Here is a 12837-nt window from a genome sequence, read left to right as displayed (position 1 = left end):
TAAAGCTTAAAACTGCACTAAGACTTTTGGGACACCCTGTAAATTCTTGTTTGAAAAGCAAATATTTTAAGGAAGGAAAAATTGTAAATCTTAGTCACATTAAAAGTATTTTCATATTCTAAACCTTTTTTAGTTATTTAGACGGTGTTATGATTTAGTGCTTTACATTTTATAAAAAGCGATTTATTATTAACTTAATACTAAATATCAACACACTTAAATTTGCTTTATAACAACTTAAATTTAATTAAGTTACTATTGATACATAAAATATCATAACTTTTCAGTCATTCCCTCTTAGTCTCTCTAGTATTTTACATTTTAAAATCTCTTTACAATCATCCTTCTAGTCTTTGTAAGGCAAATTGGCATAATTTTGTAGACAGAGGCATAGAAACAGAGAAGGGAATAGTTTGCTTAAGGTAACAATAATATTGGTGATTCCTAATTCCCAACTTTCTTTCTGAAGTCATGAATTACCTTTGGATAGTTCAAATCCAGAGTAATGGAAGACTTTTAAAGGTCTTCTGTGACATTTCCTCAGACAGTAAATCCTCAGAAAATTCAACCTTTTCCCTCACCATTAGTGATTTTTATCACTTCCCTTGTGACTTCCTGAATGCCAGGAATATAATTTTTTTAAAGTATGGCCTTTAGTTTTTCAAGAAACTTCAGGAAAATTTGATTCTTTGCTGTGCAACCAAGAACTCTTTGGTAAATTAAAACCCAATCTCATCCCCAAGATGCACTTTTTAAAAATATGGAGAGAAATCAAGTATGAGAGAATAAAAGATGAAGTTTTCTTACGCTTTTGGTCAAAAGATGTTGTGATATTTTGACTTTTCTTCTGGCTGGACTGGACACTGAAAAGTGAATGAAAGAAAACTCATTAGAGAATATAGAATTATACATCTTGAATAGCTTTTTCTTTGGAATCTCTATTGAATTCCTGGTGTTGGAACTGTGGAGAGGGAAAGAAAGATCTGGGAAATGAAGGCAGGGAAAGGCAGTGTGATATGTTAGTTCATTGTTGGCAGTGGTGTAGACCATGACTACAGAACAAGTTGTAGTGGTAGGCAAAAATGCATTTAATTGATGTCATGACTAGGTAACATGGTGTAGTTAGGCCAGGACAGAGTACAGGACTGGTTTTTAGAAGATGAAAATGGAGAGAAATTGCAACAGGATAAAAATCAGCAACAACCACCACCACAGTCTTGACCTGGGCACTTTGGAGTAACACCAACTAAAATGGTCTGAGGAGAAAATTCAATGTTGCTGATTCTGGGAATTTCTTGAACTCTTTCTGTCAAAATATTTAGTCATGGTGAACAGAGCTGTGCCCCTTCTATGTCTAGGTTTCCTTGTACCTGCAAGGCCATTCAGGCATAGTTTTGACAAAAAAACGCAAATATGTTAGGAAAACTAACATAGTTGTTCACTTTGGGATGATAGGATCACAGATTGGTGCAATGGGGGTATTGATCATACGGATCAGCTTAGTTCTCCGTATCCCACTTGATGAAAGTCCCTTTCTGTGAGATGTCCCTTAACACTTTCCTGCCTATGTTATCTGCACTTTATATCCTGTCATTCACTAAATGGTCTGGGGGAGGAGGGAGGGAGTTCATAAATTAGGGGTCCCCTTATGAAGACCTTCATTATATTTAGAACTGGATGTTATATTTAGAACATATTTAGAACTTAGAAGTCATCGAATCCAAGCACCTCATTTGATAGAATGGGAAACCCAGAGAGTTTAAGCAACTTAACTAATCTACCTAGAGCAGAACTGAAATATAAACCTAGATCATCTGAGTCAGATCCAGAAATCGTTCCCAGTGCCCCGTTCCGCTCACCGTTAGGCTAATGAGGATACTGGGATCTGCTAAAATTATGCCAGTGTCTCTTAATAATAGTTAGCATTTGGATAGCACTTTAAGCTTTACAAATCAAAAACTCATTTCATCCTCACAACCCCAGTGAGGTGAGTGACATATCTCTCCATTTTATAGATGAGGAACTTGAGACTCAGAGAGGTTAGATCTAGTGTCTGAGGGAAGATTGAAACTCAGATCTTAAAAAAAATAAATTAAAAAAAAGAAACTCAGATCTTTCTGATTCCAAGTCATGTATTCTATCCACTTAGTTACCTAGGGGCCTCTTTTTTCTTTTCCAGAGGAAGAAGCAAAGAACAGGGAGAAGTGATAATGGTCAAGGAGATGTAACAATGCCCTAGTTTCCTTTGGAAGCTCAGATTCAACCCATCCCTATTAATTTTTTTTTATTTTAAGTTTTTAGTTTTGAAATTCCCTAAGGGAATTACTTCAAATGTTGTCCAGCTTGCCTTGAAATAAATCTGATCATGTCTCATCTCAGGAAATAAACATTTTGACTTTTGTTTCTTGGAAGAACCACAGCTTTCTTTTTTTTGTTTGCTTTGAGTTTGAGGCTACAGGCTTCCCCTCCTTAAGATCCTGTAGGGGAGCATATTGTACAGACTAACCCTTTCCTGACCGAGGCAGGAATTCAAAGCACTTAAAAGCAACATGTTTTTTTCAGCCACCTTTTCTGGGAGTGAAGAAGGGGTTTAAGATTGGTTTTTGAAGAAGAGGAGGTTAAGTGACTTGCTGGGGGTGTCAGAGCCACTAGACCTCTGGAGCCCTCTGGGTCCCTAATGAGCATCCATAGGTAGGTCAGAATTTAGAGGTGTAACATTGAATTTGGCTGCCTTGTTCTGCTCCTGGAGAGGGGAGGGTTGGGTGGGCTGGTTGCTGGGCCTAATCATCCAGCTGATAATCAGCTTCAGGTTTGCAAAGGGAATGGTAACTATATTTTCTGAACTCCAAATTGGGACACGTAGTCACCTTTGCCTTATTGCCAAAGTCAATTTTGTATAAGTGCACACAGAACATGTTGGGCTCCAGGTCTTTACAACTGAAGACAATGAGGTCCCTCATCATCACCAGGGCCATCCAGCCTGGGCTGAAAAGCTGTGCCATTTACACAGGAGACTTTAGAGAGCAGCTAATCCCAAACCCTTCCTCATCTACACTTTACAATAGAGGGGAAGGAACTGAGGCTCAGAGAGATCATAGTGAATCAGATATTTGACTTGAGAATTAGGAAGTTTTGTCGTTGTTCAGTCACTTCAGTTAGGTCTGACTCTTTGTGACCCCATTTGGGGTTTTCTTGGCAAAGATGCTGGAGTGGTTTGCCATTTACTTCTCCAGCTCATTTTACAGATGAGGAAACTGAGGCAAACAGAGATAAGTGACTTGTCCAGGGTCATACAGTTAGTGTCCAAGGCCAGATTTGAACTCAGGGAGATGAGTCTTTGTGACTCTAGTCATTGTATCTACTGTGCCACCTAGCTGCTCAGTGAGAATTAAGAAGACCTGAATTCAAATACTCCCTCAGTCACTCAACTAGCTGGATGAGCCTGGAGAAGTCACTTACCTTTCCTGGTCTTAGTTTTGTCACCTGGAAAATGAGGGAGGTTGGATTCAGCACTCTGAGGCCTCTCTAATGCTAAATCTATGACCTTATACTACTATGAAGTGAATTACCCAAAGTCATACAGGCAGAAAAGAATCCAGATTTGAATTCAGGTCTTCAGACTGAAATCTAATACCCTTTTTACTACATTTTACTGTAGACATGCATAATAAGGACTGATATGAAAGTGTTTTTGTGGAGGAATTGAGATGTTTCTTCAGTCTGTGATTCTCCACCTTTTGTGATTTTTTAAAAAATTATGCTGAAATAACTAATTCAGTTACTATTTATTTTATTTTAACAATATTTTATTTTCCCCCAATTATATGTAAAACAATTTTTTTTGAAGTTTTGACTTCTAGATTCTATCCCTCCTTCCCTCCCCTCTCCCCTTCCTGAGACCATAAGCAATATGATATAGGTCATATCTGTGCAATCATGCAAAATATTCCCATATTAGTCATTTTGTGCAAGAAGATTTGAACAATAAAAAAAGAAAGGAAGGGAGAAAGAAAGAAAGACAGAAAGAAAGAAAGAAAGATAGAAAGAGAAAAAATATATAGAGAAAAATAGTGTGCTTCAGTCTGTATTCAGACATCAATTTTTTCTCTGGAGGCTGATAGCATTTTTCATGATGAGTCCTTTGGGATTTTCTTGGATCATTGTATTGCTGAGAATAGCTATTAGTTACTATTCACTGAAACATGAGAACTTCTGGGATATGGGAAAATAGAATAGAATATTTGTGGTTTTTTAAATAGAATATTTAAAATGGAGACTGTCCAGGAGAATCTAGGGCACATAGCTTCTGTAACCCTAAGGCAAGAGAAATGTGTTACCCTTTATACAAACAGAGCCATGTAGCCTCCACCTGCCATCAGTAAAGCAAACAGCATATTCAACTCTATTCCTGACGCAGAACAGCGGTGTTACCTGAGTTGGGGACTCCAGGGGTAGCATTTCTTCCCTGTAATGGGTGTAATCCATCTCTGTAGTTCCCCATTGGTAAATAGGCTTCCTTCCCTCAGGCCCATTGGGATTCAAATGGAAGTACTAGACAATGCCTTTAAACTCAAATCACTGACTTTCACTGATTGGCCGACAGTAGGCCCCAGCCCAGGCCTCACTTACTCATTGTTTGGGTTTTGATGCTACAGTGAGTGTAAATAGTAATTGTTTCTGTTCCAGCCTGATTCTCTGTGTGTCTTCCCCTCTTTGATTCTTTATGAAAGCAAACCAGGTCAAATTTTGTTTCAATTCTTACCTAGCCTTTCCTTACTGAATGGGTGTTGCCTCAGCCAAACTGAGATTTGGAAAAGACCTTAGCTTAAAAAGGCCAAAGTTGGGACGGCTAGGTGGTGCAGTGAGTAGAGCACTGGCCCTGGAGTCAGGAGGACCTGAGTTCAAATCTGGCCTCAGACAATTGACACTTACTAGCTGTGTGACCTTGGGCAAGTCACTTAACCCCAATTGTCTTCCCCTCTCCAAAAAAGAAAAAAATAGAGCCATTAAAAAGGCTAAGGTCCTCCCCTGTATCCAGGCCATTGCCAGTCCTCTTGATGTTTGTCTGGACTCTGGTGACTCTGGAGTAGAGACTGAGGCTGACAACTTTGCACAGCCCGGCCTCACTTAAGTCCAATTTACTTGCAAGTCAAGACATCATCCCATGATGTCATGGGATGAATGAAGGATGAACGACAATCCTTCCCCCCTTCTCATAGTTTCAGAAACAGGACATTCTCACTCCTGCTTCTGGGACTTCTCTCCTATTAGAATGACATTTCCTTGGGTTGTGGGATCATAGACTTGGAGCTGTAAGGGACATTAGAGGTCTTTTAGTCCATCTGCAGCTCAGAACTCTCCAGAACACAAGTCTAACCTCTTCACTTTATAGATTAGGAAATCTACTTTGTAGATTTATACTGTAATCTAGCCTGTAATTATTGGTGTGATGGATAGAGTGCTGGATTTGGAAACAGGAAGACCTGAGTTCAAGTCCTGCTTTAAACACTTGTTGGGTCTGTGTCTTTGGGCAAGACATTTAACCTCTCTAGACCTCCAACTCCTCATCTGTAAAATGAGGATAATTATGACACCTATTTTACAGGGTTGTTGTGAGGATGATGTGAAATAACATGTGTGAAGTGCTTAGAAGACCTGAAAGCATTATTTATGTTCGGTCCTTTCAGTCGGGTCTGATTCTTCATGACCCCATTTGCCATTTTCTTGAAAAATATCCTGGAGTGGTTTGCCATTTCCTTCTCCAGTGCATTTCACAGATGAGGAAACTGAGACAAATGGGTTTAAGTGACTCGCCCAGGGTCACAAAGGTAGTAAGTGTCTGAGGTCAGATTTGAACTCAGAAAGTTGAGTTTTCTTGATTCCAGGCCTAGAGCTCTCTCTACTGTGCCACCTACCTGCCCCTAAAACACTATATAAATGCCAGCTATTATTATTGTATAGTATGTATTTCATAGGTATTAGCTGTGTTGGTCCAGCTAGATAGTTAACTCCTTAAGGGCAGGGACAATTAATTATTTATGTATCTGTATGTCCCACAGTGCTGAGCACATAGTAGGTCCACAATACAATAAATACTTGTTGAATGATTGCTAAGCCAATTTCAAATGGAATACTTGAGAAGGGGCTTTACCAAGGAGGCAAAAACTGCTTTGCTAAAAACTGCTGAAATTCCTTCCTAGGAACTGTTGTAATTAAATTTACAGTTATAAGTCCCCTTCTGCAGGGATAATACAGAAAATCTGCCTCTTGCTGAAAGCTTAAGATACCTTTAATTCAGATGAAGGCAAGATAAGGTAGGCCTAACAGAGTAAGTCAGAGAAGTGTGCATAGGACCATTTTAAATACAACTTGATGTTGGATTTAAGTGTCCAATTTTTTTCTTTTCTAGAGAATGTCCTTGCCCTGCAGTGAATTGCCTTAGAATAAAAATGACTGACATTTACGTAGATGTTTACCAAGTGCAAAGCACTTTCTCCACAGAAACCTGCGAGGCTGACCTCCAAGTTGTGTGTTAAGGGTGTCAAAGCACCTTTATATGCTTTATTTCATAGTCTCATGGGGCATATTTTTAAGATCATAGATTTAAGCTGGAAGGAACTCCAGAGGTCATATAGTCTGACTTCCTCATTTTACAGATGAGGAAGGTTGTGACCTTCCCAAGGTCACTCAGCTAAGAAGGAATATAGCTGAATTCAGACCCACAAGCTCTGCCCCCAGACCCAGAGCTCTTTCCACTGTATGGCTGTGGATCATTCCACATATTACACTCTTGTAGATGAATATATTGGGACTCAGACAAAATAAATGACAGTCTCACAGTTAGTAAGTTTCAGAACCATGACTCAGGACCAGTTTGAACAGGATGAACTCTGGAGTTCTTTGCATTATATCACCTTCAATAGAGGTTCTTAACCTGGGTTAAGGTGAATTAAAAACTATTTTTACAACTGTATTTCAATATAAGTGGTTGCCTTTGTAATCTTATGCATTTTATGCATTTAAAAACATGATTCTGAGGCTTAAGCGGCCTATAGATTTCACCATACTGACAAAGAGGTCCTTGACTCAAAAAAATGGTTAAGAACTCCTGATCTAGAGTCATATATTCAAGAAATAGAAAGAGAATGATGTGTAATATCTATCAGGATCACTCATTCTCAGTTTTAAAATATTCATTTCCTTTAAATGTGAAAGGATCTTTTTAGATGAAGAGACTAGAATTCACTCAAGTGAGATTCAACCCCACTCAAGAATTGCAAAACAAGTCTTCAAGTCGAAAATGCAAATGGCATTTGACTCTGGATGTCAGGGCTAGTCATCCTCCTTCTGGGTGATCTCACCCTCCCAAGAATGGAATCCTAGCTCTGTTTTTCCCCTTTTCCTGGATTTAGCAATATGCGCGTGTCCCAAATACTTAGTGTGATTTTTAAGCCATTAAAACTTAATTGTTGCGTAAAGTTACATTCCCTGGCACTACCTACATTTTCAGGCTTTTCCCTCACAAGCAATGGTAATGTCACCTGTTTACAAGAGAGGAAGAAAGAATTGTCTGGGTGGGAAGTCACACCAGCAAACAGAGAGCTCGCTCCATTTAAGCCACAGTGCCTTAGAACTAACAATGAAACCCGGAGCTACGCATGAGTGACTGGCTTGCACTCCAATACGGGTAGGGTTAGGGAGAGAACGGAGGATGGAGGGAGAAGAAAAGGGGCTATTCCTTAAAGGAGGTAAAGGAATTGTCCAGTAATGAGACGATTTCTCTAAGTCAGCTGAGCAGCCGCACAAATCCTTCCTCCAGACGTCGAACACAAGCAGAGTGCCCTGACTTAGCCCGTAAAGATCCAGCCACTTTACAATCTGGCCACTGCCGTCCTCCCTCCCTGGCTGTTTGGGGGTGGGCGACTCTCATACTGGCTCTCAGTATGAGCAGTACACAGGTCAGCAGATTACTTGACCTCTTCTTTTGAAATATAGCCCATTGACTGGGGCATTTCCCCCTATGTTTCCCCTGGATATTGTTGTGAAATTGTATTTCTGAACCAGCTGCTTCTTGTTTCATTAACTCCTTAGCTAATTGGGGAAAAAAAATAGAAGATTCAATAGCTCTGTCCTGGGGATTTCATTTTATCTCTGTCTCCTAAAACAATGAATACCTTGGGGTTGCAGCGACTGAAAGAACGCTGAACAGTCCTTAGTGGTATTCTAAGGATTTAGAAAGGAATCTGTAACCTAAATGTATCCTCCAGGAAAAAAAAAAGAACACCCCAAAACTCAACAATCACACATCACTGACCTGAGAATGAAGCAATAATCTAGCATCTTATTTTCCTCATCATTCCACTGTATTTAAGAGAAGACAGGAATGTAGAAGGCTCTCTCGACAAGCTTAGCTTTTTTACTCACCTTTGGATGAAATCACAGTGGTGAAAACTTCTAAATTTTCATCGCTGCAGCTGTAAATCTGATGCATTTTCTTCCAGCCGTCTCTCCCTGTCCTTTATCTGGCGACTGCTCTGAACTTCCTTCCAGTCAAGAGGTTTCCCTAATCCAATCTGCCTCTGTGATCATTGTCCAGGTCCACAAAAGACAGGCTGATGCTGTGATCTCATCTCATTCCAGATTCTTCATCGCAACATTTTCTACTCCCATCTGTCTTTTTATGAATTCTATTATTGCAAACATTTGCCTGAGCAGGGGAGGCTTCAGCCTCCTCCCAGGCTCAGATGGAACATTTTTATTGTACGATATGTCTGCCGCAGTGAATTTGTGAGACTTTCATAAAGTGAGTGGGGATAAAGTGAAATAGCCTAGCCTGTTGTATGTGTGTGGCAGGAGGGTGGGGGGTGGGGTAGAAGGTGAGGGATGCTTAGCTATGGAATTCCACCACATAGGTACCATAAATGTCCAGTACCAGCAATTGTCCCTTATTTTCTCAAGCTTAAGATTTTGCAAAGGTTTACCACGAAGGTTCCTTTGTTAGCAGGACTGAAAATTCAATAATTTTTCATGTTAACTCGACTTTTGTTAAAGTTTCTCTGTTAAACACAAGAATCATTTCTGTAAAATATCTTTTCATGCCTGTGCATTATAACACTTCCATTTTCAGCAAGCTGGGCTTTTTTGGCATCCACATGAAACCTCAAAGACTATACTAGGGATACAATCCATTCTAGGGGGAAGTTATAGGATAACTTGTTATATAATTAAACATAGCACCTAGCACAGTGCTACAGTACACAGTAAGCACTTAATAAATGCTTTTTGACTAACCGATTTATTGACTGCATTTACATACTTCACCTGTACATATGCTTTACGTCAGGACTAGGGAATCTGAGGTAGCATGGTAAGTTACATAATAATAATGATAACAACCACTGGCATTTGTATATTGCTTTAAGGTTTGCAAAGCCTTTCACAAATGTATCTCATTCGATGGTTACAACAATCCTGTGAAATTGATGCTGTTAATCCCCATTTTACAGCAGAGGAAACTGAAAGAATCGTGTGACTTGCCAACAGGATTACAACTCAGGTCTTTCTGATTCCAAATCCAGTATCCTATAGACAGTGTGTGTGTTAGAGATCACACTCCCAGGGCACTTTTCCCCACAAGCCACTATAATGTGAGATAGTCTAGTTAAGCTCATTATTAGCAGACGCCCCTTTCCAGGACACTACCTGGGGAATGGCCTCTAACTCAGCATGTGAGTCAACAGTCGGTTGGGAGTAGGTGATGGTTGTTCAGGAAGAACCCTCCCCACTGATCCTTTCTATAATCCTTTCCGTGGGCCTTCTAGTTAGGGATCCTTCCTTTCTCCAATACTTCACTTTCATAGCTTTGTTCCTGGAAGAATTACAGAACATAGATAGAATTGCACGACTTGGAAGTAGGGTTGGGTTGGAATCTGATCTGGTGGAGGGTGGATTTCCAACACTGTATGAATCATAGGTCCATCTAAGTGCTTGTCTGTGCCTGGGAAAGATTATATCTTAAGCCACAATCAGCTAATACTTTAATTATCAATTAATTCCTTTTTGAGGGGCATTAGTTGACTGTTATCTGAGAGCACAAAGAGAGTACCTAGAACCTGGGGACAAAAAGGTGTTACCTGGGATCGTTGTTGAGTTGTCTTCCTGACTCCAGGCTTGGCATTCTATCCACTGTGCTACCTAGCTTCCTGTGGGTAGCTGAGCCTTTGGGGCAGTTTAAAAGAGGGATTAAAGGATTGGGAGGTGGGGAAGACAGGAGAGATGAGAAGGCACTGACCTGCATGGAAGGCCCTGGCAATATGAATTAAATCTTATGATCCTGGAATGAGTTCCATAGGTTGCTTACCCACAGCCTATACAATGAATGAATGTTGTGGTTCTTGTTTGTCCTTCGTTCTCAAAGAGGACCATGACATCAAGGAGATGATGACATGACTTGCAAGTGAATTTGATTTGAATGGGAAAGCTATGTAAAGTCACCAGTCTCACTTTCTCCTCCAGAGCCATCTGGGTCCAGTGGCCAGATATAGATTAGGATGACTGGAGATGGCCCAGGATACACTGGGAAACCCTGGCTTTTTTAAGCTCTAAGGTCTTTCAGAGTCCTTACTTTGAACTAGGCAACACCCATTCAGTGAATAGGCCTCTCTAAGAAGTGAGTCAAGGGATGGCCTCTTTAATTGAAAAAATGAATTAATGAATGAATAAAGCATTTATTAAACGCTTGCTATGTGCAAGGCATTGTGGATAACAATAGAAAAACAAGACAGTCCGTGTTCTCAAGGAGCTCCATTCTAATGGGGGGAGACAAAACGTATGAAAGTTTCAGCTGTAATTCACACAAAAATGTTCCAGGTTTCTTTGGGTACAAGGGCAAAGCAGCTGGTAATGGTTCTTTATTAACCTCACTTCCACATACAATCATGCTTCATTTTCAAAGATGCCATTGCTGCAGCCTTGAATTAATCATTCCACTGTTTTTAAGATTGAGCCCAATAATCACACCTTACATTGATATATGATGCTTTCATTTTCATAGACACAGTGGGTAGTTGAAAGAAATTTTAACTATGTTGGGGGTAAGAGGAAATCAAAGAAGGAATGGTTGGTGCTTGGAGTGGAGGGAAGTTGGTAATAGAAGAAGGTGAGGAGAAGAACTCATTGCTTCATTTGCTTCTGCTTTGTCTACCAGGGAGAATGGTCTTTGGACTTTCTAGGATAGAAGGAAAGAAAGAGAGCTGAAATTGAATATAAATGAGAAGATAGATAATAAGATAGAAACTAGCTGCCCTTGTAAGAGGAATGGCCTTTGTTTTCTTTGAGTGACTCAGCTTACCTCATTGAACCTCTGGATGCTGTGGCTTGCTCTTCCGGGGCAGGAAGCCCAGAGAGCATGTCAGGAAGCAGAAAACTTCCTGTGATGAGTCATGGGGCTGGCTGAGGGGAGGTGTTAACGTCTACCCTAGGGGGAGGGGCCAAGTCAAAGAACCAATCGGCCCTGGTCATTCAGGCGGTGCTTGATGATGTCAAAAACCCTATAAGAGGGGAGAGGACCCCTTGAAGCTCTCTCTTTCCTTTTCCGGTTGGTATGGGAAGCAGCGGCAAGTAAGTGTGACTCTGGGCCAGCCCTTGCTCTCGGGCCGAGCCCAGATGTTGGTGACTATGAATTGTATTGGGTCTGTCTGTTGATATTTGTAATTTGTTTGTATTTTGGTTTTGAGGTTCGAGATGCTGGTTTGTTTTTCCCCCGAACTAAATGAATGTTTTGAACCTCAGGGTGCTGGTTTTTTCCCCTGAAGTAAGTCAATGAATCTGTATTTGGTATATCTCTTGATGCTTGTCTGTATGCTCCCCTGAACTAACTGAATGCTAACTGAATGCTGGCATTTTCCCCTGAACTAAATGATTGTTGTCTGTATGCGAAGTGAATGCTGGATTAAAGTAAGCTGATCAACCCCTTCACCGTGCTTTCCTTGTTTAAGCAGATAAAAAGAACCTGTGCTTTTCCAGCATCCCGGCAGCGTCCTGGGTGCATCTTACGCCCCCACAGAAGCTGCTAGCTGGGTTGTTAAAACAGCCCTCAATGTATTTAAGTTATTAAGATTAGATGAATTGTAGATATGTTACAGTACTGAAAAATGGCAGATGTCATTGCTTGAACTGCTTTTGGTGATCTTTGAAAAATCTTAGAATAGGAAGGTTCTGCAGGAATAGAGAAAAGCCAATCGTGTCTTAATTTTCTATACGAGGACCAGAATGGTGATATCTATTCTTGGGCAAATCTTGTTCTTTGCTACTATAAAAATGCTGCTATAAATATTATATCTAGGGCCTGCCCTTTCTTTCATTTAAAAAAAATCATTGATCTCCTTGGAGTATAAACCTAATAATGGAATCTCTGGGTCAAATCAAAGAGACATTTCTTAGCAGAATTCCAAATTGCTGTCCAGAACTGATAGACCAATTCATAGCTCTGTTGGCAGTGTGTGACCCCTTCAACACTAACTATTCCCATCTTCTGTCATATTTTTCAAATTGTTGCTTGTGAGGTGCAACTTTATCACTATTTTGATGGACATTTCTTTTATTATTAGTGATTTGGAGCATTCTTTCTTATACTTATCAATTGTTTGAAATTCTTCTGAGAACTGTCTGTTCATATTCTGTGACCACTTCCTTATTGTCCTTGTATAAAAGCTACAAACAGTATTTACTGAAAGTCTGAACAGATCAGGTCAGGCTAACTCTTTTTTTTTCTTCTTTTCACTTACAGCATTGAACTATGATGGTGACCCTGTAATTGAAGAGAATAGGTATAAGAGG

General features: G+C 40.1%; 1 protein-coding gene across 1 annotated transcript in view; it reads right to left on the bottom strand.

The window, feature by feature from the left end:
• Window positions 1-8642, bottom strand: part of VXN (vexin) — a 34375-nt gene extending 25733 nt beyond the window's left edge. The window contains exons 1-2 of the mRNA XM_036750943.1: window positions 8425-8642; window positions 808-863 (exon numbers count right to left, since the gene is read on the bottom strand). Coding sequence (XP_036606838.1) covers window positions 808-863; window positions 8425-8491 — 123 coding nt within the window. The 5' untranslated portion in view covers window positions 8492-8642. The remainder of the gene's footprint in view (window positions 1-807; window positions 864-8424) is intronic.
• Window positions 8643-12837: the final 4195 nt, after the last annotated feature.

This window comes from Trichosurus vulpecula, chromosome 1 (assembly GCF_011100635.1).
Source record: "Trichosurus vulpecula isolate mTriVul1 chromosome 1, mTriVul1.pri, whole genome shotgun sequence".
Taxonomy (NCBI): Eukaryota; Metazoa; Chordata; class Mammalia; order Diprotodontia; family Phalangeridae; genus Trichosurus; species Trichosurus vulpecula.
This window is presented reverse-complemented; position numbering and strand designations above follow the sequence as displayed.